Here is a 27,025-nt window from a genome sequence, read left to right as displayed (position 1 = left end):
CCATCATGAAATAACAAACAACATGCCCGCTTTCGGTTGCTTTTCTTGGAATCACACTTTTAGAAATTGCAACCCAGAAGAAGCAGACATATTTTAGTTCACATTGTCAAGTTTCAATCCTTTTGGAGTGTAGGCTCTGTCACTCCTAATACCAAGTTATTGGAATTTTTAAATTTTATTCTTGGCAGTCCTGCTGTCCCTTTTGGGGAAATTGTTCTTTTTAGAATGTAGGTTTTTAAACATTTTAACAAAAGTGAAAACACCAATAAAAAAGTGTTAATTTTCTCAAAAATCAAATAGCTTGCTGAAAAAGAAGATTTTTTTTGACAATTTAAGTGAAATAAAAAGAAAAAAAAAAGAGTGAACACTATAGATTAGCTTTCCTGATAATCTGAGATTTGCTGGGGCTGATGTTGCCCAAGGGAGAGACCACAGCCTCCCACTGTCATGAGCTAGAGGGTGCAGGCCAGGTTCTCTGTCTCCTGGAAAATAGAAGCCTCCACCATCTGCTCACTGAGGTTTTGATTTTGTTTTAAGAGTAGAAAAACATGCATTTTACTCTGCAGTTAGTGACAGGGCCCTAATGCCTTCATTCGTCCATCCATTCATTCATTCAACACAACCCGGAAAAAGGTGTGGAACATGACGTTAAATTGAAAAGTTTACTTAGCGGAATGGATATGTGATATTTTTTCTTCTCTGAGCACTGTTTCCAGACCTGCTCTGTAAAAGCCCTTTTCCCTGTACTTTAATGTCATCTCAATCAGATTTCATCATTTGTCAACCATTATCAGTTGCTTAAAAGTCCAAACTAATTTAATTCAGTGCGGGGGCGCCTGGCTGGCTCAGTCAGTAGGTCGTGGGACTCTTGATCTCAGGGCTGTGACTTCAAGCCCCATGTTGGGGGTGGAGCCTCCTTAAAAAATAATAATAATAATTCCACTCAGTTCAAAACTTCAGTCCACTGCCTGGGTAACGTGTTTGGTGTCTCCCAGCCCAGTGGGACTCTACTCTGTGACCACAACTCACAGTTCGCTCTCCTCCCTCTCCTAGAGCCTGGTAGCTCTGTGCTGTCCCACCAGAAGAAGAAGGGAGATGAAAAGGACAAAAAGTCCTTCTATATGTCATCTTGAGGCTGTTGCCAAGGCCATGTGTGGCAGGTAAGCGGACATTTGCGGTCTCGGGGGAGAACTTTGGAGTCTGGAGAGGCCCTGGGGAGGCACCGTTCCCGACATGTCAGGTGCATCGGGGGACCGTCTTCCACTCTCCTCCTTGGCTCTGCGCCCCTGCAACAATAACACCATCAGCATAAGGATATCTGTTGTGGCTGTTCAAGGATTTTCTTGAACATATTTGTGGGTTCGTGATTTTACTTCGAACGATCATTTATTTAATAAAAGCTCGTATGTGAAATGGGGGCAATATCACATAGCCATCTGAGCCACAGCCAACCCCCATGTTTATGGGTCAGTATCACATGTGCCTCAAAGCCGATGGGCAAACATCCAGAGCCCACTGTTCCAGCCTCATCAGTCTGGACGGGAGACACCCTTGGGGCTGAGCCTACAGGGTTTCTCCAGCGGTTTCCTGCGTGCTTTCACGTCCGCACGGCACAGAAGACATTAGTCAAGTCAACCCTGTGCCGTAATGCTGTCAAAAACACACATTTGCACTCTGCTCGCACTGCCCGTGTCCTAGCTGGAAATCCGGATGGCACGTGGTAGCAAGCGGTCCTCGTCCTCAGACTTGGCAGCTAAGTTCTGAGCTCGCTTGTAGCAAAATGAAATCCGTATTTTAAAATGGTTTCTACTTTCTATTGCTTGTGAGGGTGGCTTGGCCAGCTCTGGGAGGAGAGCTAAGTCACACTGCCCTGACGTTGGAGGGTTTTCCCCTGGCCAGTGTTAAGCTCGAGCAGTGTCATCACCATCAGAGCTCACAATCAGAAGCCAGGATGCTGACTGTCATGGAAAACCGTATTTCTGGGATGTGAGGAGTGAGTCACCCTGGTCACTAAAAAAAAAGCTCTTTTTGCCAGAAAAGAAACAGTGACACTAAACAAAACTGCGAACTACTTTTAAGTGCCAAGGGGACGTTAGTAGACTTGGGTTAAAGACGGGTGTTTTATCTCATCACAACCATAAGAGCTCACCTCCCTGCTTGGAGAGGAAGGGTTTGAGATAAGTCACTTACGGCAGCCTTCCTAAGTCTCGGCTCCTTTCATACACCTTGAAAGAGACTGAACACCTCTTTAATTATATACATTGTAAACAAGATTGACCAGGAGGCAAGTAAAGACACAGACTGTGGATAAGGGCTTTAGAATTTGGTTTAAATCATTACACTCTCTTCATTTTTCAGACATTAGGTCAAAACTCATAATCCATCCTTAGAGCTCACTACGTAGCTGCTTCCTAATTAATGCAAAAATATTCAAATGTTGAGCTTTAAAAAACTTTCCCGTGAAGTTATAAATGCGAATCGACAGCTTTCAGAAATTCTTTCTTGTAGATTTCCGACGTACGTTTGTCACTTGCTACCACGAGGGGGGAAAAAAAACATCTTACTCTCACCATCTTAGAAAGGAAGATGGAGGTATGTTATCATAAAGAAGGCTGGGGCTGTTGAAAAATATTATTTTTTGGAAGAGGTGTCTAAACCCTTGCTGTTACACATGTGTAGGGAAATTTGTTCTTGAGTAACAGGGCACATTTTTACACAAAAATACCTTTGTGGTTGATTCCCCACAATTTCTCAATGAGCGTTTCCTGTGAGTGTTCCTGAAAATGCTGGTAGAATCACTGAATGAGTCTGGAGACAGAGCAGAGCTGAAGCCAGGCTTGCTCGCCAGGAAACACCGGGGAGAGAGAACTGGATCTAGGCATCCCCGCAGACTGCCTGACATCCGATCCTTTCGCTGGGCTCCGGAAATCTTCCGCAGATCCCCATTTCCGCTCTTCTTTATGACCTTTCTACTTTCATTCCCCTTATCTTCAGCTTCAGATTCTGTTTGTGATTACAACGGTCCATCCGCCAAATAAGACTTCATAAGGCCGACACGATGAAAACTCAGAAGCGTGTTTATGGGTATCGTAGCAAAGTCTAATTAGGAAATTTATTAATTATCTGTTCTGTGCACATCTACATTAAAAGGAAATTTGGTTCATTCCGGCTAAATTTAAATTCCAGAAGGATGAGGCTGGCAAATCAAAGAGTGGATCAAAAAAGTTGGATTGAGGTTTATTTGCAATGGAAGAGCTCATAAAACATCTAGGCGTGATCCACATTAAAATGTAAACGACTCGGGACTGTTTCAATGATTCTACCTTGTCTACCTTAATCTTAAACTCTGAAATGTATGGAATGAAGTTACTGACTGAGATGATCACAAATGACCTTATCACACTGTTTAACGTGTGATATTGGCTTTAATTTTGCGATGCCCATTAATTGGCTGTGCCACCAATGTTTCCCCATTACACCACTCAAACGACTTTTGCCCTCTGAAATAGCATCCCTTTCTATTTTCAGAGTCCAATTGTTAATGTGTGTTAATACCTTCTTTAGAGACAAGAAAATAACCCCTGAAATGGGACGCTGGGTTGGGGGAAACTATTTCACATATTCAGGTGCTGCTCTCTTGGTCACTAAGACAACACCAAGAAGAAGTCATAGAATTTTGCCTCCCCCGAGAATTTTCCGTGGGTGTGCAAGATTCTCTATTGATTAGTTTCTGGGGTAAAATAAAGCTGCTGTCTTTGAAATACCATAAACAATATCCTTTCGTGTAATCCTTTCTTTCTTTATTAATTCATTAGGCTTTTATTCTGTGCCTACAAAGCCCTAGCACACATTTTAGGTGTTAGGAATTTATTTCATTTTATCGCTACATCAGCATAGCTGAAATCTCAGAGACAGTGGCCAACAGAGAGGAAGACCAGAAGATTCATCTCATATTTGATGCATTTTATGAGGCTTCAGGAGCACAGCAGGAAAGCAGGCCCTTTGGTGACTGACTGCATGTATAATGAGGAGGGCAGCAAGGTTAAAAAGACAGCCACACAGCTCTAATGAATTCAGCAAACTACATCTCACTAACACATCTCTGTGTGTGTGTGTGTGTGTGTGTGTGTTTAATGTATGAATTCTGAGCTACCTTGAATCACTACCAGGCTCCTTCTAAAGACTAACAATGGCAAGTCTGCCCTGCTGGCTGCAGCTGGATGCCCCAGGCATCTTCATAGCAAAACCAACAAATGATTGGAATATTAGGATTTAAACTCAAAACCAAAGCACAGTTGGAGATTTTTTTTTTTTTTAAACCGGGCTGCTTGAAAGTCTTGTGTCGAGGGTTCGCGAGATCATACAAGACGCAAAAGGACAACGCAAGGTCAAATCCGCATCCCGTATACAAAGAATAAACTGGTTTTCTAATCCGTTGGCCGTAGCTCACAATCTGGAGGATGACATAGGATGGCTAGTAGGGGCCTGTGCACAAAGACCACACTAGTGACCTCGAGTGCCCTGCTATGGATAATAGCTATTAAGGGTGGGGGGAGTGGGGACGGCCGCAGAGAGAACAGCCCAGCAGAGACATGCTACGTGAATTATTTTTACGATATAATTCTTGGGGGCATCTATTTATTTCAACAACAAAACAGCCCTCCAAGTAATGTATGAGGCACCCTGTCATTAACCAGATGTGAGGCGGGGTTGATTTATTTTTCAAAATTGATAAATATGCGATATCCATCCTGATCCCACACCATCAGGGAAAAAAAAAAAAAGGCTAAATGTGCAGCTTCTGTAAAGGAAGTTTATCTTTGACTCTCCGTGATGACACAGGGGGCAAGCTATGTCTCTGGAGGGAAGGTTGCGGGGGGTGGGGGGCACTCTGTCCACCATTTTTAACCTGTTCAGTGTCGTTTTTATTCAGCTTTGAGGGAATCGCTTTACCCAGCTCATGGGCTGAGCACAATCAGGGGGCCCCTGCATGGTGTAATATTTGTTTCTGGGAGCTGGTATAAGTGATACTTTCTGCTTGGGGTGGGGGAGGAGACATGAGAAAGTAGGGTCAGTCTCGTATTTGGGTTTCTTTGTTCCACAATGAGCGCTGGGAATGTAAGATACCATTTTCATCATTCTCTCGCTCTTTTTAACCCACAGGACCAGAAATATAATGGAACACCTGCACTGAGCTGCATGGCGTTCAAACATTTATATTAACTTGATTAAAATATAGTCAGGGTGTCCATTTCTCATGACAGTCCTAAGAAATATGAGATGATGGGTACTCATTCTCTCATTAACTGATGTGGTCCAAAGAGCCTCTCTCTGCTCAACGAGGGACCTTAATGCGCATTTTTTCTCCACCACTGTGGCACTCAGACTGGGTGGCAAAGGCTGCTAGCGAATGAGTAGCCGTTAGGAACGCCGATCAAGTGGAAATAGCAAAATTATTGGTTTCCTCTGTAATGTGAAAGGGGGCTTTTAACTTATCCTAAGCGCATCTCTCTGCACACTCTGCACCATCATCCATCCCAGGCTTAGATTTTCCATCTAAAAGACTGGCATTTCAAGTTAGGTCTCACAAAAATCCAGGATACCACAAGACCTCTCCTTGGGTCCCTGGATAACATGGGATCCTGAAACAGATTTGATTTATGTCGATTATAACACCAGACCCTGCTCTTGTCATGAATCAACAATTCAGATCCTGGACCAGGAAAAAAAAAAAAAAAGTGAAGAAGGCTTTAAAGCCTAAAATGACTTCATGCTAACTAGAAACTCTACCTACCAAAGCATCCTTACGAAATCTAAGTAAAAACTTGACTTCGATCGTCAAAACAGAAAGTAGCCTTTAGAATATTCCCCACCTGCACATGCTTCCCTGCATGTACACACTCCGGTGTGAACTGCTCAGTTTGTATTCAGGGACATTAGCTGGTGAAGACCGGGGCGGGGAAGTGTTTGGGCAAATCCTTACAAAGTGAGACTATAGGCAGACGACAACAACATGCCTCCTGGAGGCTCCATGGGGCTGTAATGGCATCCAGCCTCTACCGTAACTCAGATCCCATCCGAAACGTCTCTCACCTGCGCACGTGCTCTCTGGATAGGAGATGTGCTGCCAACTCCTGCCTACTTTTCGACTTTGTGAATTTCAGCTAATTAATAACGATGGGTGACTCTTTGTGAAATACTCTGCTAGGTGCTGCTGGAGATCTGGGAAATTTCATGGCCCTTGTGGTTGAGTCCTTTCTATTTGGGGAGCAGGAAAGGGAAAAAAAGAGGTAAAAAATGTTAAATAGCCTAATGATAAAATCTGGGTCTATACCACGGTGTGAAAGATGCCCCGTGGATGTGTATGACAGCTTGGCAAATAAGCCACAGCGAGTGACGGTTCTCCCTTCAAGTATTATAGGATTTGTGTGTCTCTCTCTGTTGTGAGGTGTGATATATTATAAATAACATTATACATGTTATGAAGGTAATTATAAACAAAGTATTTGAGTTTGTGGGTTATTTACATTTTCATAAATATATCGATTCAAGGTCATCTTTGTAAAGAGGCTGCTCTATTCACTTATATTCCGATATGATGGTTTGAGAGATGCAGGGGACAAGGGAGAGCCTGGGTGCACACGGAAACATGGCCACCGCCCTCACTGGGCGGTTTAGCGTGGCACAACTCCCCCTACCCCCCCCGACTACTCTCCAGCCCTGCTCATCTTGCTCTGTTTTCACCTGTGTCTCTTATAATCTTCTAACATACAGTAGAACCTCCCTGTTTATTAAGTTCAGTTTTCATTGCCTCTCGCTTTGCCTGCTAGAATGGAAGGACCAAGAAGCCAGGTATTTGGTTTAACTTGGTTTGTGTTGTTTACTGACGTATCTCAAAGCCCTTGAAAGACTGTCTGGCGCACAGGAAGCACTCAGTACACGGGTGTCAGTGCAGCACTTGGGTGGGTCCCATGGTTTAGCGTCCGACTCTTGGTTTCAGCTCAGGGTCGTGCGATTGAGCCCCCTGTCCAAGCCTATGTCCAGCCTCTCCCAGAGTCCCGAGTCAGACCCCTTGTTGGGCTCTGAGCTCGCAGTCTGCTTGCCATTCTCTCTCACTCCCCCGCCCCTCCCAATGCTTGCCTGTACTCTCTGATAGATAAATAAATAAATACATACATATATTTTTTTTAAATGGGTGCTATTAGCAATGCCCACAATAGCCAGACTGTGGAAGGAGCCCAGATGTCCTTCAACCAATGAATGGATAAAGAAGATGTGGTCCGTATACACAATGGAATGCTACTCAGCCATGAGAAAGGATGAATACCCACTATTTGCATTAACGTGGATGGAACTGGACAGGATTATGCTGAGTGAAATAAGTCAAGTATCATAGGGTATCACTCATATGTGGAACATAAGGAATAGCGTGGAGGACCACAGGGGAGGGGAGGGAAACTGAATGGGAAGAAATCAGAGAGGGAGACAAACCATGAGAGACTCTGGACTCCGGGAACCAGACGGAGGGTTACAGAAGGGAGGGGGTGGGGGGATGGGGTAGCCGGGTGATGGGTATTAAGGAGGGCATGTGTTGCGGTGAGCCCTGGGTTTTATACGCAACTTATGCATCATTGAACACTACCTCAAAAACTAATGACGTACTATATGTTGGCTAATTGAACATAATTAAGTAAATAAATAAAAAAATAAACTTCTAAAAATGGGTGCTATTTTCTTATCGTTGCTACTCCACACATATAGGGATGCTTGTTGGCATGAAAGTCTCCGGGATCTTTTTCTATGCATTCAAAAGCCTGGGAACAACCAGCAGAGGCAATAATGCTCTGAATTCACAGGAGCTCAGAAACATTTTGTTCTGTTAAAACAGCTTAATATGAAGTGAGCCACAGAGTTACTCAGAGCCTTATGATATGCAAAGTTTAGTTTTTACATCGTTGAAAATATTTGTTCTTTCTTCTGCCATTTCTCTATCACACGCTGGTATTACAGCATTCTGAAATTTCCGTTGCATCTACTCATCGTCTACTTGTCTGTTTCTCCTCTAGAATATAAGCTTCATGAGGGTCAAGAGCTTGTCTGCCACCAGCACCCGCAACAGGCCCCACTCACCGGTAGCCAGAAGGCTCTTCGTTCCAGCTCCCACATCGCACAAACCCTGGGAGAACAACGTTACTGTGAGGTTTTTAATAATTCAGCAGATTTTTAATTTTCGAAAGAAAAAAACAGTGGCTCGTACCATGTAACGGGGACTCGTGTCCTTTCCTACTTTTGTTTTTGTTTTTGTTTTGTTTTGTTTTGTTTTTAAAGATTTTATTTATTTATCTGACAGAGAGAGATCACAAGTAGGCAGAGAGGCAGGCAGAGAGAGAGAGAGGGAAGCAGGCTCCCTGCTGAGCAGAGAGCCCGATGCGGGACTCGATCCCAGGACCCTGAGATCATGACCTGAGCCGAAGGCAGCGGCTTAACCCACTGAGCCACCCAGGCGCCCCATGTTTTTGTTTTAAAAAGATATTCAAAGCCCTGTCCTCCAAGCATTTGCTGACTATCGTCGGTGTGTCTGCCCAACGGTGAAGAGTGAGCCCAACGACAATAAGGAAAGAAACGATGTCGAAGATGTGCAGGCTGAGAAGCAGACACTGCTGAGGAGTGGCCCTCCAGGACACCGCTGCCTGCAAGGGAGAAGCCGCGACTGACGCATCCTGAGCCTCGGAGTGAGAGGGGAAAGCGGGTCTTGTTGACAAGTGAAGAGGGGCGGGCAGTGAGAAAGGAGCGCAGCTGAACATATTTTTTAATGAAGTGTTAAGTAGATCACCAAGACTGGTGGATAATGACTGCGATGAGAAGTCAGCCAGCGTGTGAAAAAAAAAAAAAAAAAAAAGCAAAATTAAGTGACACTTAAATCACAGGAGGACGTGAGACCTGACAGGGTTTCTGGAAAGAATGGTCCATCCCCTGGAATACTCCGGTGCCTTCTAGTAATCGAGGTGGGCAGCTCATTAGAATTACGTGTGAACAGAGAGGTACCCTGGCAGAAAAGGCGAGGGAGCTGAGAAAACAGCTAGAGCAATAGAATTCCTATTCCTATCGTCAAAAAAATAAATAAATGAGGGAAAAAATCAGGACTAGGAGGTATTTGAGGAGGTGTACTTAAAAAAAATCCCCATTGGAAGACAGAGTGGCTCCTGGGGAAATAACGGAGCCCTAAAACCAGCCACGGGAGCGATGAGTCACGCCGGAGAAGAGGGCTATTTAAAATTGGATATGTGGGTACGGAATAACTCGACTCACAGTGGGGGAATTTGATGGGGAGATGAGGAAATGGGGAGGAGGAGATTTCAGCGGCTGCCTGTGCATGGGCGGGCTAAATATAACCTTGTCACGTCCGTCTCCACGAGGGAGCTGCTTGGCATCTGGCAGAGGCCTCCGGTGTTTTCCTAAATGAAAGTGTTAAGGTGGGCTCCGATGATCTCCAGCAGGATGGTGAGTTCTCCGGGCCGCATCGCAGGGAAGGGAATTCACACATATGTCAGGGCTGTCTTGTGCTCGGTCCTGCGCCTGACATTCTAACATGTATGAGCTCGTTTGCTTCTCACAACAAACCTGTCACGGGGAAGTCATTCTCACCACTCTGAGCTGAGGAAAACTGAAATCACACGGCTCTTCAGTCGCGAAGCCAGGAATTAAATCGGAGTTTGGGAATCTCCAAAGCCAGCTGCCACCAAGCTGCCTCTTCCCTTAAAGGAAGTTGATAATGAAGTATCAGACGACTCCAGGGAAAATGTAACTTAAGGAGGCAGATACTGTGTTGACTATCTGATTCAGATGGCGACCTTGGCTGGTCTGACTGCCCTTCCTTGGGCTCCAGTCCTACTGAAGTTGGTTATTTTATGAGACTGACACCTATCTATATATAATAACAAAATAATCTTATTTAACAAATGGGGCCCACACCCTTAAAAAAAAAATCCTTACAATGTTTTACTAGGCAAGACAGAATTCTACAAATTTCCCTCTGAGGGCTGGGCTGAGAGTGGGGGTGATTTAGTCATTCGTCCATTTCTCTATTAACAACCAGGTATGGAGAGCTTAATATGAACCAGGCACTTTGGTGGGCTCTTAGAATAAGCAAAATGGTCACACTTCCTGTCTCCACAGAACATATAACCTAGTGATTGATGCAAACCCGTAAAGGAATTTTACTGTTTTACTGAGCACAGGGGAGTGGGATAGACGTTGTTAAGGGAAAACCAGGGTCTTATGCAACATTGGAGCAAAACCGAACTCTGATGTAGTAATTTAGGGAAAGCTTCATCAGAGAAGGAGGAAATGCAGCTTTTCACTTTCTGGGCAGAAAAAAGAGCTCGTCTCCAAGTGGTAAAACACGAGAGGGACAAGGGCGCTCACCGAATGACCCACGGTCCTCAGGCACTGACCACACACCAGGGCAGGAAGCAGGTGAAGCTTGTTTCTCACTGGTCCCAATGCCAAAGACTCGAACATTCCACGCCTGGGAGTGCCCTTGATCGACAGAGGCCACAAGCTGCCCCCAGCCATCTGGAGCCCTTGGCCGCAATCTTTTTTTCTGTGTGTTCTCTGTCATTCTCAGGATCCTTTCGGTGAAGGTGAAGTTTATGTATAAAATCAGACTGCAAAGAGAAAATCGTCTGCTGTCAGAATGACTCTAGAAAACCACTTAGGAGGTCTCTATTTTAAAGAGCTCAAAGTCTAATACAGTCAATTTTTCCACCAGGAGTGGGAAACATAAGTGTTTCTATACAAGCCCGAGAGTTGGCTTCTGAGATTGGGACCATATTGTGTAGTGAACAGATCCTGTGCCTTTAAATACCTTACTTTCTGAGAATTGTCTACACCCAGTAAGGCATCTATATCATTAAGGCTGAAGGAATGGCAGATCCAAGTTCTCTGTGGCATACTCACCCATTAGTGCTCTAACTTTTAGACTGAAGGGCTAAAACATGGCTCCTGTCTGATAAAGGCAGCCAGCAGAATGTTCTCTTGCCTACCTGGGCACCCAAGCATTATGAAAATGACGGACATAAAATCACCCCAGCCTGCACACGTCGTGAGTGTGTAAGTCAGTTTACCCTGCTTCCCTGATGGGATCAGAATGTGTCCAGCCTCACGCGTGACATTTACTCCAGCACCGTGATTATAAGGAGCATCGGACAGCAGACGTCCAAGCATTTAGAAAATTGCTACTGTGTGCTTCTGTGATGGCCTGTTTTGGGAATGGGGATAAAATATTAACAAAACATATTTCTTTCTCCTCTAGCTTAGTGGAAAGGCAACAACTGTGCAGGAAATTAGAATATAGTCGATGTGAGCATGGATGCTATTGGAACACAGGGGCTGGCTCTCCGGCCAGGCCCAGAAGGGGGAGGCGGTGTTTCCCCAATGCAAGGAGCAGCACGTGCGCATCGCGTGTGCAGCCAAAGCTTCTCTTTGACAAGCCTGTCGACAACGAAGTGAATAGGAGACGCCCTATGGGCCCTACATATCGACTCCAGGAAACATAAAACAGAGGTATAAGCCACAAAGACGAATCTGCACCTTTGATGAGAATTTGCAGAACAGCTTGGGAGCTAAAAGACAGACACAAAATTTACAACCGCCGGTGGAATAGTCCCTTGCCACGGGGACATCATCGGTGACGTTTGTTTGAAACATCAAATGCTTGGAGAGCCTTACCGAAGCCAGTAGGCTAAATGCGTCTGCAGATCACTGACAACAGACGAGTGGGCACTTGTGTGGAACACCTACCCAAGACCCCCTTCCGAACACTCATGATCGCGGTTGGGTACCTGCAATGCCGCATCAGGAAAAAGCCCAGTGGAGCGCTCTGTTCAGCCAGGTAACTAGTTAATGATCAGTAATTCTCTCATTGAATTTTCACGCATTTTCTAGAAAAAGACAAAACAACCAAAAAAACAACGCACCACTGGAATTACTGGGAATTGCAGACAGCCAAACATGTTTTACAGACTAGCATCTTTTTCAGAACACACACAAAAAACCCATCTCTCGACCACCAGACCATACAAATGGGGTCTGCCACCTCAGAGAAGAGGGCTGAGAATACAGATTTTCCACGTTTCCCTTTCTTGATTGCACTGCAATTGTGTGTGCTACTTCTGTGTATCGCTGTTCAGAGGCTCTGTTAGATGGATGGGCATTTTCACAACCATACTGATGTTGCTGGGAAGGCAAATGTATGGGAGGCTTCCTAATAGACACCAACTTTCTTCCATCCCCAACATTAGACACAAAAAAGGAAGAAAGAGATAATACAAAGAGAGGGACTCAAATGGTAGTAATTTCGTTTTCTATCTTCCAGGTTATTGAATCATTTCATATGTGTGTCCATAAAAACCTTATCAAAATCACATGCTAGCCCGTGGCAAATATATCAATCCATATTTGAACTTCCCATAGTCACATACTTCTTGAAAAACCGGAAATGTGCAATGGTCCTCATCATTTCACCAAGTCCTTTAATGACAAAACAATTGTCAGGGGCCCCATATACTTTGTATTGTCTTTTTTACACACACACTAGCACTGTTTAATACATTCTTGGCTGTATACATTTCTAAATGTTCACTTCAAAATAGTAGAGGAAAATAAGTACTCCCATTTTGTTCAATAGGAACCCATGAACTATCATGAAACAAAGCATCTGTGACCTATGACAAAGACCTGCCTTTGAATCTTAGCTCATTTACTTGGGAAATTTACTTACTTGGGAAAATTACTTAGCATCTCTGAACCTCAGGTCTCCAGAAAATAGTAGGTACTTAATCGGGTAGTTGTATTAATAAAGACATTATGCACAGAACATATTAATTAGCTGCTCTCCCAATAACTTTTACCAATACTAAAAAAGCAATTTTATCAACTTCCGATTTCATGGTTAGTGCTTTTTTTTGAATGTGTAATTCAGGGGACAAAGTTGAGGCTGGGACCAATAAAACCTGTATTTGAATCCTCAGGGTCCCACGAAGCACAAGAAAAGCCACTTTAACCTCGATGAACCATGCTGTTTCCAGTGGAAAATTTGAATATCAAGGTCTCCCTTCCGAGACTATTACAAAGATTGAATGAGGTCATTCTTCTCGGCATGTCGGTAGACATTCATCAAATAGTAACTTCGAGTATTAATATGACTACAATAGCAGCAGCTGAAAAACAAGGAATCATCTTGACATCCGCCTCAGAGGAAGATAACATCACCTTGCACAGGGGTAGAAAACAGGGCTGTCTTATTTGCCAACCATGCTGGTTGGTGATGGCCTGGTGTTTTCTATGAAAAGGACTCCAGTATTTACTAAGCCTCTGCATGCATGCAGTGGTGACAAATATAAGACCTGGAAAGCAGCATGTCACTATCGTTAAGGATATTTAAATATCCTTCAATATATGCACAGAGCCACTGAAGATAACACAAAATATTCTGCGGATATGACATATTTTAAGAACTGGAAATATAAAGCAAGTGCCTTTTATCAGGAGGGTAGTAATGGGATCCGGGAAAGCAATCACAACAATAAAAGGAAAGACCAAGCCTCTTACCCTCCATCTTCTCTAAATCTGTCGTTTGGTACAGCATGTAGAGTATTGGAAACTCAGTAATTGTCCCAGGGTAGCACCATTCAAACATTTTAAGTTGACTTCTTTCCATTGGTTCTGAACAGTGTAGGGGTGCTCCTACAGATGGCGTGAAGGGCAGACTCCTTGAGATAATGGAGGTTCATCAAAGGGGTGGGGGGGGATTCTAAAACATCCTTGTGTGTTATCAATGATTGCTTTTAACGCAGGATGTGAGGGGGCATTCATCTTAAGGGCCCATTCTTCAGAAACCAAAGGAACAGACCTGAGATTTGTTTAAAGTAATCAACGGGTTTTATTTCCTGGAACTGAAATAGTTCAGCTCTCAACTTCCAAAGCTATAGTCAACAATTTTTCATCAGAGCCCAAGGGAGAAGGGTAGGGGTGAAGGGAACAACAGAAGAAGGGCACATGGAGAGGTTCAGGAAGAGGCTGGGAAGGAGGGGGCACTCACTTCCTTCTCTCTTCTCAGGAAGTTACATTTCTGGTCTGGTGACAATGCTGAGGAGGTCAGGGTGCGGGACGTCATGGATGGGAATCGGCATTGCCAAGGAACACCAAAGCCTTAACTATAAAATGAAAGTCCTCAAACCCCAAACAGAAAGGGAACCTTCTAGTCCATCTTTGAAATGGAGTTTGCAATGGCAGAGCTGGCCGGCTGATAGAAGGCATGGCCAGGGTAGTTCTTCATTTAAGGAAAAAAAAAATCTTTTCATTAAAAATATTTCCCCAACTACATGCCTTTTCCTTTATGCCTGAGTGACATATATGACTGTAAGGTGGCCTGGAGGCTGTGCGGAGAGGGAAAGGGGTGGCCAGGAAACATCCCATGAAACCCCAGAGATGGAAATGGGGACAGATGTTCCTCACCACTCCCATCCAAAGAGCCGGGCCAAGCGAACCCTTCCCATCTCTCGGACAACTGGGAAGTTCCCAAATTGATGAAAAAAACGACAAATCCCAGAAGGCCCAAAAAGGACTCAGAAAGGAGAGAGGCCCTCGCCCAGGGGTCCTCCCACTTTCGGTGACTCCGAGCAGCTGGGATAATTGGCATGGGAGGGGCGGAGAGAGTTCCGGAAGGCGGCCGCCCACCACCACCACCACCACCACCGCAGTCGGAGGATGGCCCCTTCCGGGCCCCTGGAAGCCTCCCCAGCCCCTGCTCGGTAGGTGCCCTCCACCCCTTCCCCTGCTACCCCTGATTCCCAAGCCGAGGTCCGGAGTGCCCGGGGGAGGGAGAGGGGGTGTCTGGGGGTGGGAACGGCCGGTCCAGGCCTCAACTGAAGCCTTGGGGAAGCAGTTCCAGGCGGGGAGGAGCGCGGCGGGCGCAGCTCGTCCCGGGGAGTAGAGGCCTGACTCGGCTCTCGGGGGTGCGGGGGTACAGCGCCGGGGGCGGGTGGCCTGCCCCTCCAGGTCAACCCCCAGGGCCGGGCGGGCGGGGGGCGGAGGAGGACAGCGGGTGGGGGTGGGGAGGCGTCCCAGTTCGCAGGCCGTGACCAGTTTCCCCAGTAACAGCCGGGCCGCGGCAGGAAAGGGGTGGGGGCTCTTCTCGAAACTGGTGACTACAGGCCGTCGCGCTCTCCGCCGCCCGGGGCCTGCTGCTCGGGGGCCTCCGGGGGCGGCTGGGCCGCGGCGCCGCGGGTTTCCGGCTCCACGACGGGCGGCGCGACCCCTTCCCCGGCGGCGGCGGCCTCCTCCTCCTCCTCCTCCGGCTCCGGCTCCGGCTGCGGCTGCGGCTCCTCCTGCTGCGGCTGCGCCCCCGCTTCGGGCTCGGCCTCCCGGGGGCGTTTGGGGGAGCCCTCGGGCAGCTCGCCCGCGCCCCGCTTGGGCGGCGCCCGCTCGGCCTGCTCCTCGGCCGGCCCGTCGGCGCCCGGCTTCCCCGGCGGCTCGCTGCGGCCCGCCCTGTCGCCCGCGCTGGCCTCCGGCTGCGGCCCGGGCCCGTCCGCGCCGCGCTGCCCCGGCGCCGGCTGGTAGTCGGCGGCCCGCACGGTGGGGTTGTTCTCGATCTCCCACAGCCCCTCGCTGAAGCCCCGGCGCTTGTTGGGCTTGCCGAACTTCTCCTTGGACTCCCTGTACGGGAACAGGTGCTTGGGGCCCAGGAAGGCCGTCTCGTGGGTCCCGAAGAAGAACACCTGGTAGCGGTTGGGCTCGGCCATGTGCTCGACGCGGGCCGGCCAGTGGGCGTAGCCCTTCAGCTTGGCGAACACCAGGTCGCCGCTCTTGTACTTGCGCCGGCAGAAGCGCGACATGGCGGGGGCTGCGGACCCGGCCTCGGCGGAGGCCCTGGCGACGCCCGGAACGCGGGCGGGTGGCGGCCGCTGGGCTGGGCCGGGCGCGCGCCCCGCGCCCCCCGCCCCCCCCCCGCGCGCCCCCCGACGGGCGCGACGCTCGGCGCCCCGAGAGCGTTCTAGCGCGGAGACGGCCTTATCTCCGCGGCCGCGCTGCGGACGCCGCCGTTTCCAGAAGGAAGGAGCCCCCCGGCTCGGATATCCGGGGGCCCTCGGCCTCGGGGCCCTCGAGAGGGGCCCCGAGAGGGTAAGATGGGGCCGGGCGGAGGGAAACGCGGTGACCCCATGAGCACAGAGGTGGGGGACATTAGGAACCGGCCAGAGCACACTCGAGGTGTCCGTGCGGGCCCCGACCTGCTCGCAGCGGCAAACTCTGCTCCCGCCTTAGGAGCCGTTGACCCCCTGGCTGGGTCAGGGCTTTCACCATTTTCCTGATTTCTCTGAGGGCCGCCGCTGGAGCCTCCTCCAGGACTCGAGCAGAGTGGGGGGGGAAGGGGGTCTGACAAAGAGACGGGGTCAGGGATAGTGTTGGGATGTCCTGAGCGCACGTCTTCTGAACCGGTAGTATTTGGGGGGAAATGCTGATGGCCGCAGCATGACCCAGGGCGAACCGGGCATTATCAGAATTTCTTGCTTTGCACGGGAGGGTTTGCACCGGGTGCCGGACGTGGCCTTTATCCTTTCGGTAACTGGTAGGTATTGTAAACAGACTTCATGCTTCTAACACAAAGTGTATCAAACGCTCTCAAAATACTCCTACAATAAGGGAAACGTAGGCTGGTTGTGATTAACAACTAGGTAGAGGTCTGCTCGGGTCAAACAAGCTGTTGGGAACTAGGGCTTCCTGGGGGCTAGACTAAAAAAAGCTTGATCTCAGCTGAGACACTATTTTAGGAAGAGACGTTTCTCCAGATAGAAGACTATTCTAAACGGATACTTCTGGGAGTTTCCGTGTACCTGCTTTTGTTATAAGGCTTTCTGCATCTTTTTTGAGTTCTGCGAGCTACTGGTGAGCTTGCACTTTGAACCCCAGCCAGATTTCTCAAAATAGTACTCTTGGCTGTTGTGACAAAGACCTTTCAATATCAATCATCTGTTTAACTACCCAGATGTTCCTTCCTAGTGTACCCAGCAGTGACCAGGGGAGGATGAGAACCATTAACCCGTCTCATTACGCTCAGATTTGTTTCTGGTTTGCTGGGTTGGATCAGCCATATTTGCCTCTGGATAGCCGAGACCCGCTTTGGGCCAAAGAGTTACCTTCTCCCAACAAGGCAAAACAGATACGATGCACGCTGATCATTCTAAACAAGTTCTTTTGGCTTTTCCGTCAAGCCATTTTCTCAGAACGTTTTTTAGCACATTCAGCTACAAAGGTGAATCTGATACATTTCCTTGTTTCAGCTTCATACGGAAAGCGCCAGAGAGCTAGGAATGCTAAGTGGCTATAGAAGAGAAAGAGAACATCCTGGACGGCTGCGGAGCCCATGGTAGGCAGGAATGTGAGTTTCTGTAAGCGGAGGTCTTGCCACACACACTCGCGCCCTTTTTTCTCTCCCCTCGCTCTGCGAGACTAAACCACAGACCATGGAGTGAAGTTGGTCAAAGAGGAGAAAGACTGGCTAATACTTCCAGAAAGGGTGCTTAGTTATGCCATCCCGTCAGTCTGAAGGCAGGGCCAGACCTGAAAACCAACAGCGCTAGATGAGAGTGACGAAGGGCAAGCGGGCCCTCCAGGTGTAAGCCACACATCAGAGAGCATCGCCTGGTTGTTGACTCACGGCAGATATGCAGGCAGACGTGTGGGTATTACTTGGACTGGGTGTTTGAAGGGTAGAGCCAAGAACCAAAAGCTGAAACAAAAAGAAAACAGAGGCAAGGAAAGAAAATCTAGTAGAGAAGCCCCCAGATCTGCGAGGAATAAAAGAAATTCTCTTAGGCACAGACCAGCATTGTCCTATCTTCACCTCTCGTGGTGTGGTCCTATGAGGCCGGCACAAAAAGATGTTTCTGTTTGAGGACATTAAAATATAATTTCACAGGTAAGTCCCCGGAGACTTCATTACTGAGAAACTCAAGGTAATCTTCAAATGCTAAATCCTGGATTCTTTGCATAAACACAAAGGAATTCCAGGAGAACTCCGTGGGAGGGTGGTTATTAGGATTGGGAAGGGTAGTAGGAGACACAATAGAAAGAATTCTTGCATCCCTGACTTGTTACTGGCCTCGCAAGGCTGGCAGTAGATCTCTTGGTTCTGAGCCTCTGCTATGTGATCTTGAGGTGTTTAAAGAAATACTTTGAATTTCTCTCAGGATTGTTAAAAATGTTAATGAGATGATGGGTATGAAAGTGCAGACCATGGGTGTGAGGGTCATTGCTAACAAAGTGTGAAGGAGAGTTTCATTTTCGATGGGAATTAGGCTATTCTTACTACTATTATGCTATTATTATTATTATTAGACTAAGAATAAAGAGCTATGGGAAGGCGCGGATTCACGAATAAGAGCACTAAAGAATGAGGAGAGAGTCTCTGCCAGCTCAAGTTCATGTGACACCAGCAATTTCATACCCAGCACAATTTCTGCACGAGACCACATAAGAGATTTTGCTGGGTGGGAATACTATTTTTAAAGCACTATTCCTCGCTGGAACTGATTCCCCTGTGGTAGCCGACCCCAGAAGCGGGAGAATGGGAAGGAAGGTTGAGGAAAAGGGAAATGCATTTAAAGAGTTAATAGGGACCACTTTCACACGTACCTCGTTCCTTTGACACCTGCGTTCTCAGCGATGCAATTAAATGGCGCGAGCTTGGCTTCTCTTACCCTTGAAACCAACTTGTTCTTAAAAGTTACTGTCTCTCTTGCTCCAAGTGGAGAGAAGAGGGAAGTGGCGTTCATGATGATAACCTGCTTAGGTGTGGATTGGGCTGTTGTACAAAATACTCCTGAGCAACTACAATTACCAATTTTTAGGAACCGGAGCTCCACGAGCTCAGCTGTTTCTAATAGATCAAGATGTTTTAAAAAGCGGTGTGCCAAGAACACCTGTTTGTCAGAAGGCCCTAATTTCAGCAGAGGCATACCTCTCAGAACCCCTTAGAGTCCAAAACGTGTAAGCCTTCTCGGTTTCCTTCTCTGGAAAACTCATGATGGCGTTTAAAAGGCTGCTTGGCAGCAATTACGAGACGCAGGCGATAAAACAATATAATTATACAAGAGAGACAATAGATACCTAATTGATGTTTTCTTGTTTAATTAGTTTAAAATTCAATTAGTCTGATGTAAACTATGATATAAAATAAATGCAACTGCTCTCTCTGTGCTCTTGTCTTCGTTAAAAATATTAGCCTCCTCTGGGTCTGTACGACTGAAGTGTTTATACACGGTTGGGATGTGGGGTCGTGGCTTTTCCTTTTAAAATGTTCTAGCAGGCACAATTATACAGAAAAAAAATGCCCCTCTGTGACTGTGGGTAGAAAATGCCCCCGCTGTCCTTTCTGAAAGCCACAGGAGATGATGCCTATTTTTCTACATTTTGTCACCTTTGCATTTTATCAGTGTCCATTTAGCCTAACCCTTAAAGCCTCAGAGACTTCTGAAATCCAAGGGATCCGTTGGGGGTAGGAGAAGCTGTATCAGTGGGGATGTCCCGGAGCTAAAGGATGATGTATGGAAAGTTTCCAAGGAGCTGTATCATTATCAACTTAAGTAATGAGTCAACTCTATGCCTAAGCTTGATGATGGCATTTGGGGAGGGGAGACAGAAGGCACAGGCTGCCCCAGTGGTGTACGTGTGCTAGCAACTTGGGCCTCCTTGACCAGGCACAAATGTTACGGGGCACAGAGATCACAATTGTTCGCAAAACTGCTGTTTTTGTGACCATGGAAAGAAGAATGCCACTCGGAAATTAATACAAGTGGATGGTTACAGATAATTATATTTTGTTATCCTGATGTGTTGGAAGCTTAGAGGTTTTACACGTTACTCTTTGGGAAAAAAATTAAGAAGGAAATGTTTCAATAATATGGATGTTTTTCTAATTTGAATCTTGCATGATATTTATTCCAACTATCACATGACAATGTATGGTTTATTTTTTTTTTAATCTATGTAATTAGCAAAGTGTAAGCAAATAATTTATCAGTGCTGGTGAGTATTCAATACTTGAGGATTAGATGAATAAAATGGTCTATTTACATAATAATTACGTAATTAAATGGCCATATTCTATGTCTTTAAGGTTTTTAAAGTATAATGACTTTGAAAATGCTTAAAATATGAAGTTGAGTGAAAAGAAAGAAAATATATAAGGCAGGCCATTTATCAGTCTATGTGAAACCTAGTTCCTTAAATGTAAAATGTGTATAAACTTAGGGCCCATTTGAGAGAAAGGCTGTTTCAAATGAACAAAAAGTATGTGTCAAATAGGTTGCCTGGCATCTATTAAATGCTCAATTACTATTAGTCATTATTATTAAAATAGGGAGTACTAGAGGCACCTGGGTGGCTCAGCTGTTAAGCGTCTGCCTTCGGCTCAGGTCATGATTCTGCGGTCCTGGGATCGAGCCCCGCATTGGGCTCTCTCCTTGGTGGGAAGCCTGCTTCTCCCTCTCCCCCTGCCCCTGCTGTGTTCCCTCTTTTGCTATGTCTCTCTCTGTCAAATAAATTTATAAAAAAAAGAATAGGGAGTGCTACTCTTTTGTTAAAGTCTGAATCTTTTTATTTTTGCATTACGTGAGACCTTTGGGAGGGGTTACTGTTGTTTCTCCTGACCACAAATTTTTTTCTGGCTCTAAATTTAGCTTGACACTTTGCCAGTGCTCTTTTAATTTTAATATAGTTACATATATTTTTCTTGTTTCTTGGAGGGGACATGTTCTTCATGCTGTAAAAACACATTTTTGAAAGATCCAAGGTCAACAGGGTCACGTCTATGAGCACCTATGGGTCTGGGCTTTGCGATTTCAATCCTGCCCTTGTCATTACATGAATGTGTCATGCAAATGGTTAAAATAACTAAAGCTTTCAGAAAGCCTTGCTAAAGTTTTTGATGTTACAAACTGTCTTCACCTCAGTGACCTCCGACTCTGCCTTAGTCTCGCGGCTTTCAAAATAATTACCAAAATACAAATTTGGGGGAATAAGTAATTTATACTGTTTTCATTTAAGGAAATTATCAATAATGTGTGTGACAAGAAAAAGGGAATTTTTCAACCCACTTGTCTAATTTTGAATTAATGGAAATGGCACCTGAACATAGATAATAATTTTGATTGCATTTTTCATAATTTTTTTTAAGTAGGCTCCACGCCCTGCACAGGGCCTGATGGTGGGGCTTGAGTTTACGACCCCGAAATCCAGACCTGAGCTGAAATCAAGAGTTAGTCACTCAACCAACTGAGCCACCCTGACGCCCTGAGTTTTTCATATTTCATTATTATAAAATGCCTTATATTTTTCATTTAGTTTTGGATTAGAGATACCTCTACTGAGCTGGTATTTATCTTTCTCATCAAAGGATTATTGGAGCTGAATGGCTTTGTCTTTTTAAACACTGTGAAAGAAATATTTTGCCTTCGGAACGATTGAGGTTTTTCTAAATGAGGGAACCATGTGTATTATTTGTTGAAATCTGTAAGTCCTCTAGGGAGTTTAGAGATTTCATAGAAATTCACAAGCTCATAAAGCATGGACTAGAGAGCAAGTGAGAGAAAATCAGGGCATAGAAATTCAACATAACTTTCCCGAACCAGCATTTGAGAGCAGCAAAATCTTCGACAAACATTGCTTCTTGTCTTTAATAGAGTTTGTTCATTGTTTAGATGGAGTTGGTGAGGAAAGCACACTTTCAGATGCCTCAGAAAATGGCTCCCGATGAAACAAACGATGTTACCCCTTTTCTCTTTGACAACTCTTCATAGTAGGGTATTTTGGATACATGCAAAATTGAAATACATACGTAAGACACTTAGGGTACAGTCTTACCACCTTTGCTCTTCAAAATCAGACATAACAAAAGCTCGTGCCCTATTCCTGATTGTCAAAATATAGCCGTAATGAGAATAGATTCATAAGTAAAATTACAAGAGAGCTGCGAGTGTTTCCTGAGCACGTCGCTGCCAAACATTGATAGATGATAGACACACTTTGTTTCCAATTCATTGTTAAAGCTCTTTACTGCAATGCCTTTCTTTTTCTTTTTTTAGTTTTCTTTTTTCTGCCTGCCCACTTACTCATCATGAGCACAGTCATTCAAAAAATACAACCAGTAGGCCTCCAGAAAAGTTGGTTGACAGAAAAAGAAAAGGATGAAGCAAATACTAAGAAAACAGAAATGTCACGGGCAAGTGCTTAGAGGGATCACAAAAGTGCAGTGGGGAAACTAGCCGTCCTTAGCGGAGTTACGGTCCCCGAGGGTTTTTCAGTAACAATTTGAGTTCTGTTTACAAGAATCCTTACATTAAAAATAGTGAGTCAGGGGGTCTGGCTGGCTCCTTCGGAAGAGTGTGTGACTCCTGATCTCTGGTCATGAGTTGGAGACCCATGTGGGTGTAGAGATTACTTAAATAAGTGAAATTTAAAAAAAAAAAAAAAGTCTGTGTGTATCTATCTGCCTTTGATGACCGCGTTTGGAGAGGGAGAAATGAAGGTATAGATTTAATCTTAAGAGTGAGTGAGTGTCAGTTCTTAAAATAATAAAGAGAAAAATAAGTATGCTGGTAAGCTATGATAGGCAGATACATAGAAAGGTAAAATGATGTTAGCTGCACATCAAGTAATGTTTGTGTAGATATGGTATCTCTCCAATGTAAAGTATTACAGATAGAATGCTTACTTCTCTTTAAAATGGCCATCCAGCAGCTGGGTGGCTCAGTTGGTTAAGCTACTGCCTTAGCCTCAGGTCATGATCCCGGAGTCCCGGGATCAAGTCCCACATCAGGCTCCCAGCTCCACAGGGAGTCTGCTTCTCCCTCTGACCTTCTCTCTCATGCTCTCTCTCCCTCTCAAATAAATAAAATCTTTAAAAAAATTGTAAAATGCCCATCCTTGGGGCACCTGCATGGCTCAGTTAAGTGACTCTTGACTTCAGGTCATGATCTCAGGGTGGTGAGATCAAGCCCCACCATGGGGCCCTGTGCAGGGCGTGGAGCTTGCTTAAGATCCTCTCTCCCTCTTCCTCTGCCCCTCCCCACCTCCCTCTCTCAAAAATTAAATAAATAAGTAACTGCCAGCTTTTCTTTATTCTCTCAGAATATTTATAACAATAAATTGCAACCACATAAGAGCATTTTGAACATTTTCTTTTCATTATTTTTTAAAAATTAATTTATTTGACAGAACACAAGTAAGGTGAGCAGCAGACTCCCCAGCAAGCAGGGAGACCCACGCGGGCTCAATCCCAGAATCCTGAGGTCGTGACCTGCGCTGAAGGCAAACGCTTAACCAACTGAGCCACCCAGGCACCCCTTTTCTTAAAAATTTCAAACGACGTATATTCTGAGACTTTTACCAGCTGCCATATTCTTTCATGATGGCTGACCACAACTTTTTCTCTTGTAGTAATAGCAAAGTCAGTAAGATTTTCATTGAGCAGATCAATCCAAAATGTTTAAATTAGTGAATTGAACCATTTAATATTAATAATAATGCTTTCACCAATTATAACTTGGAATAGTTAATTGAGTTTTGTCTTTTGCTAATTTTGGCTGCCTCGCACATTTCAAATATACCTGAGAAAAAAATGGAAGAATTATAACATGTAGGTTTTCTACATCATGAAAGACTACTTTGGGTTCGTTCAGGTTTCCATTTTTTTCTTCTGGTTTGCTTTGCGGGATCCTTATGACTTGACGGGCAGTTTTTAAGCTGCTTATGTAGAAAACAACAAAAAGTGAAATCTGGAATGCAATGCATCTTTTAGGAAACCAGCTCAGGGCCTGCAATGTCTGAGCACTTACTGTATGCCCAGGAGAGGCCCAGGAGAGACCCAGTGATGTGGAAAAGATAACATGAGTATGGACTGTTTTAACTAATGGTCATACTGTGTGGTCTATGCTATGTTCATTCTCTGATACATTTTGAGATACTATCTGTGATCAGTGTGATCTGTTTTATGATTGATATAATATTTTTATATATTTATTATCAACATGCCTAAGTCAGCTTATTAACTGTTTATTCAGTGTTTCCATACTCTTGCTAATATTCTGTTTCACCTACTTATGATAAAAATACGTTAAGATTTTCCATGGTATTTCGAGATTTATCAATTTCCTTTAAATTAGGTTGGTTTGTACATTTTGAGACACTATTGTTAACTACATACATATTCCTTATTTTTATATTGTTTGGCTTCTGTTAGAACCTTCGTTTTATCACAATGATACTGCCCTAGTGAAGACTTTTGGTTGAAATTACACTTTGGTATCAGCATGCTGCTGCAGCTTTTTTTTTTTTCTTTTAGATTTTATTTATGTATTTGAGAGATAGCATGAGCAGCAGGAGGGGCAGAGGGAAAAGCAGGCTCCCCACTGAGCAGTGAGCCTGATGTGGGACTCGATCCCAGGACCCTGAGATCATGACCTGAGCGGAAGGCAGAGGCTTAACCCACTGAGCCACCCAGGTGCCCCTGCAGCAGCTTTTTCTGGTTGGCAGGTGAGTGGTATAGTTCTTTAATTTTAATTTTTCTATGCTCTTTCGTTTAATGATACCCTTGAAACCAGTCTCTGGGTAGATTGCATTAAATCTAAAATTTTATTAAGAGAATTTAACCTTTCTAACATTTTTTTTTTAAAGATTTTATTTATTTATTTGTCAGAGAGAGAGGGAGAGAGAGAAAGCACGAGCACAGGCAGAGGCAGAGGGAGAAGCAGGCTCCCCGCCAAGCAAGGAGCCCGATGCGGGACTCGATCCCAGGACGCCGGGATCATGACCTGAGCCGAAGGCAGCTGCTCAACCCACTGAGCCACCCAGGCGTCCCCCTTTCTAACATTTTTTGATAAATTCTGTACCTACCAACTCAGTTCGTGTATTTGATTTACCGTGCCTCTGTTGTTTTTTTTCTTTTTCTCCCTGTTTTTCTACTTTCCTGTAGACTAATAGATGTACTGTCTAATCATCAGTATGACCATCACTATTACCAGTCTCCCTTTCCCTAGTTCCCTTCGCTGGCCTGGTAACTCTCTTCCTTCAGAAATTACTACTGAACGTACATAACTCTGTAAATTTTCCAACTAAATCTGAAGAACTTAACATGTTGAATAGACCCAACACTCACCTTTGTAATTGTCTCAAATTTTACATCTTTAAATTTTCATATTTATTTATTTATTTATTTTTAAAGATTTTATTTATCCATTTGAGAGCGAGAGAGTGAGAGAAAGTATGAGAGGGGAGAAGGGCGGAGGGAGAAGCAGACTTCCCTTGGAGCTGGGAGCCCAAAGCCGTACTAGATCCTGGGAGTCCGGGATCGTGAACGGAGCCGAACACAGTTGCTTAACCAACTGAGCCACCCAGGCACCCCCATAATATATTTTTTTACAATTAGTTTATTACATTTTATCACATATTTTACCGTTCATTTCTTCTACACCCTTCCTTTACTTTCTATAAATGAAATACATTACCCGGTAATGGTGTTAGTGAGGGTGTACAGTAGTATATAAATTCTCCTAGGTGTATATAACTCAAAATACGTTTATGATAGCCTCACTATTAAATAGTGCATTAGCTGGGTATATGATTTATAATGAAAATTTTGTTCCTTCCAGAATGTGAAGAAGGCGTTGCTTTGTTGTCTTCGAGCATCTGCTGTTGCTGCTAAGAGGTCGGCCCCAGCGCAATAGGCATTTCTTTCGAGGTATCGTGTCCTCTTTTCCAACTATTAAGTCTTTATACTTGGTATACTGCAATTTCGTAAAGACGTGAGTGGGCTTATTTTTACTTGTTATGACTGATACTTTAAGATTTTTACTCTGAACTTGTGTCTGTCCTCCGTTCTAGAAAATTCCTATATTTTTAAGTTTAGCCTCTCAGACATTTCCTCAAAACTCTTCTGGGACACTTCAATAAGTATATTAAATTATCTTGATCTGTAGCCAGGTCTCTCCTACATGTTTTAAATCTGTATCTGTTGTGCTAGATTCCATAGTATTCCTCAAAACTATAGTCCCATGTATTTATTTCTTGTGTCTGATATAAAGGTTATCCCAATTAGTATCATTTTGGTAATGATAGTTTTTACTTTACAAATTTCTAATTTTTTATATCTATACCATTCGTCATTTTATTTGTATCTGTTTTATTTTCATGAGTTACTTATTTCTCTAGCCTTTCAGAGACTCTAAACATACCTATTTAAAACCACTATTGATATTTTTTCTCTTATTTTCATGGAATCTGTCATGATTTCATGTCCTGCTGACAAAGGGTTGTCAGGTTGCCTGGTTGCTTGCCTGTCAGTCAAGGTTGCCTGGTGGCAGAGTTGTCTGCTTCTTTGTGGCTCTAGAAGAGGCAACATTATAAATGTTGTTTCCCCCCCAAATTAGTAAATCCGGGCTTTTTTTAGTTGCCCTTTCCGTGGCAGGAAGCTCCACGCTGGCCCGGCAGTGAGACCAGCTCTAGCGCCCCCTGCAGTTGACAGACTTATTTCCTTCTACCCCACGGAAGAATCCAGACCTGTGGTCACCTCTGCTTGTTTCCAGTCTCCAAACCCAACTGAGCCACGGTGTTAGCTCCTCTAACATTCCGTGACTCATTCCATTTTTAGCCTATGGATACATTTAGTACTTTGAAGTTATTTAATTGTATCTTTTATATCTTATCTGCTATTTGCCATATGTTGGATCAAAAAGGGAAAGTCTCAAAGCATGAATTTATAGCGTCTTAATTAGGTATCAGGAAGTTATAAAATGTCATGTATACCCTTCCCTTAGCAATTTGCAAGTTAATTGAGGAGAAAAAATTCTCTGCATGAAATATTTAGAGAATACAAAACAGATCCTAATAAAAACAAAAAACTTGTACCCATTTATACAAAAGATAATCAGGGAAGACTCTTTGGATGTGGCAGGAGTTGAGATTTTTCTTA

The 27,025-nt window shown here is 44.7% G+C and overlaps 1 protein-coding gene and 1 long non-coding RNA gene across 2 annotated transcripts; one reads left to right on the top strand and one right to left on the bottom strand.

Annotated features, from left to right (window-relative positions):
- The first annotated feature begins 9,413 nt into the window (after nt 1-9,413).
- LOC308344729 lies at nt 9,414-14,382 on the top strand. Its single transcript, XR_013967008.1, has 3 exons — nt 9,414-9,501; nt 11,315-11,893; nt 13,032-14,382. It is a non-coding gene; the product is annotated as an uncharacterized lncRNA (long non-coding RNA).
- An 827-nt stretch (nt 14,383-15,209) lies between these two features.
- HDGFL1 (HDGF like 1) lies at nt 15,210-15,896 on the bottom strand (the record flags this gene model as incomplete). Its single annotated transcript, XM_080805965.1, has 1 exon — nt 15,210-15,896. The coding sequence occupies one exon, from the start codon at nt 15,894-15,896 to the stop codon at nt 15,210-15,212; it is 687 nt and encodes a 228-aa protein (XP_080662091.1).
- Nucleotides 15,897-27,025: the final 11,129 nt, after the last annotated feature.

Source organism: Martes martes (genome assembly GCF_963455335.1).
Source record: "Martes martes genome assembly, chromosome: 6".
In the NCBI taxonomy this organism is placed as follows: domain Eukaryota; kingdom Metazoa; phylum Chordata; class Mammalia; order Carnivora; family Mustelidae; genus Martes; species Martes martes.
Note: the sequence above shows the minus strand (reverse complement) of the source record. Positions and strands in the feature narration are given on the sequence as shown.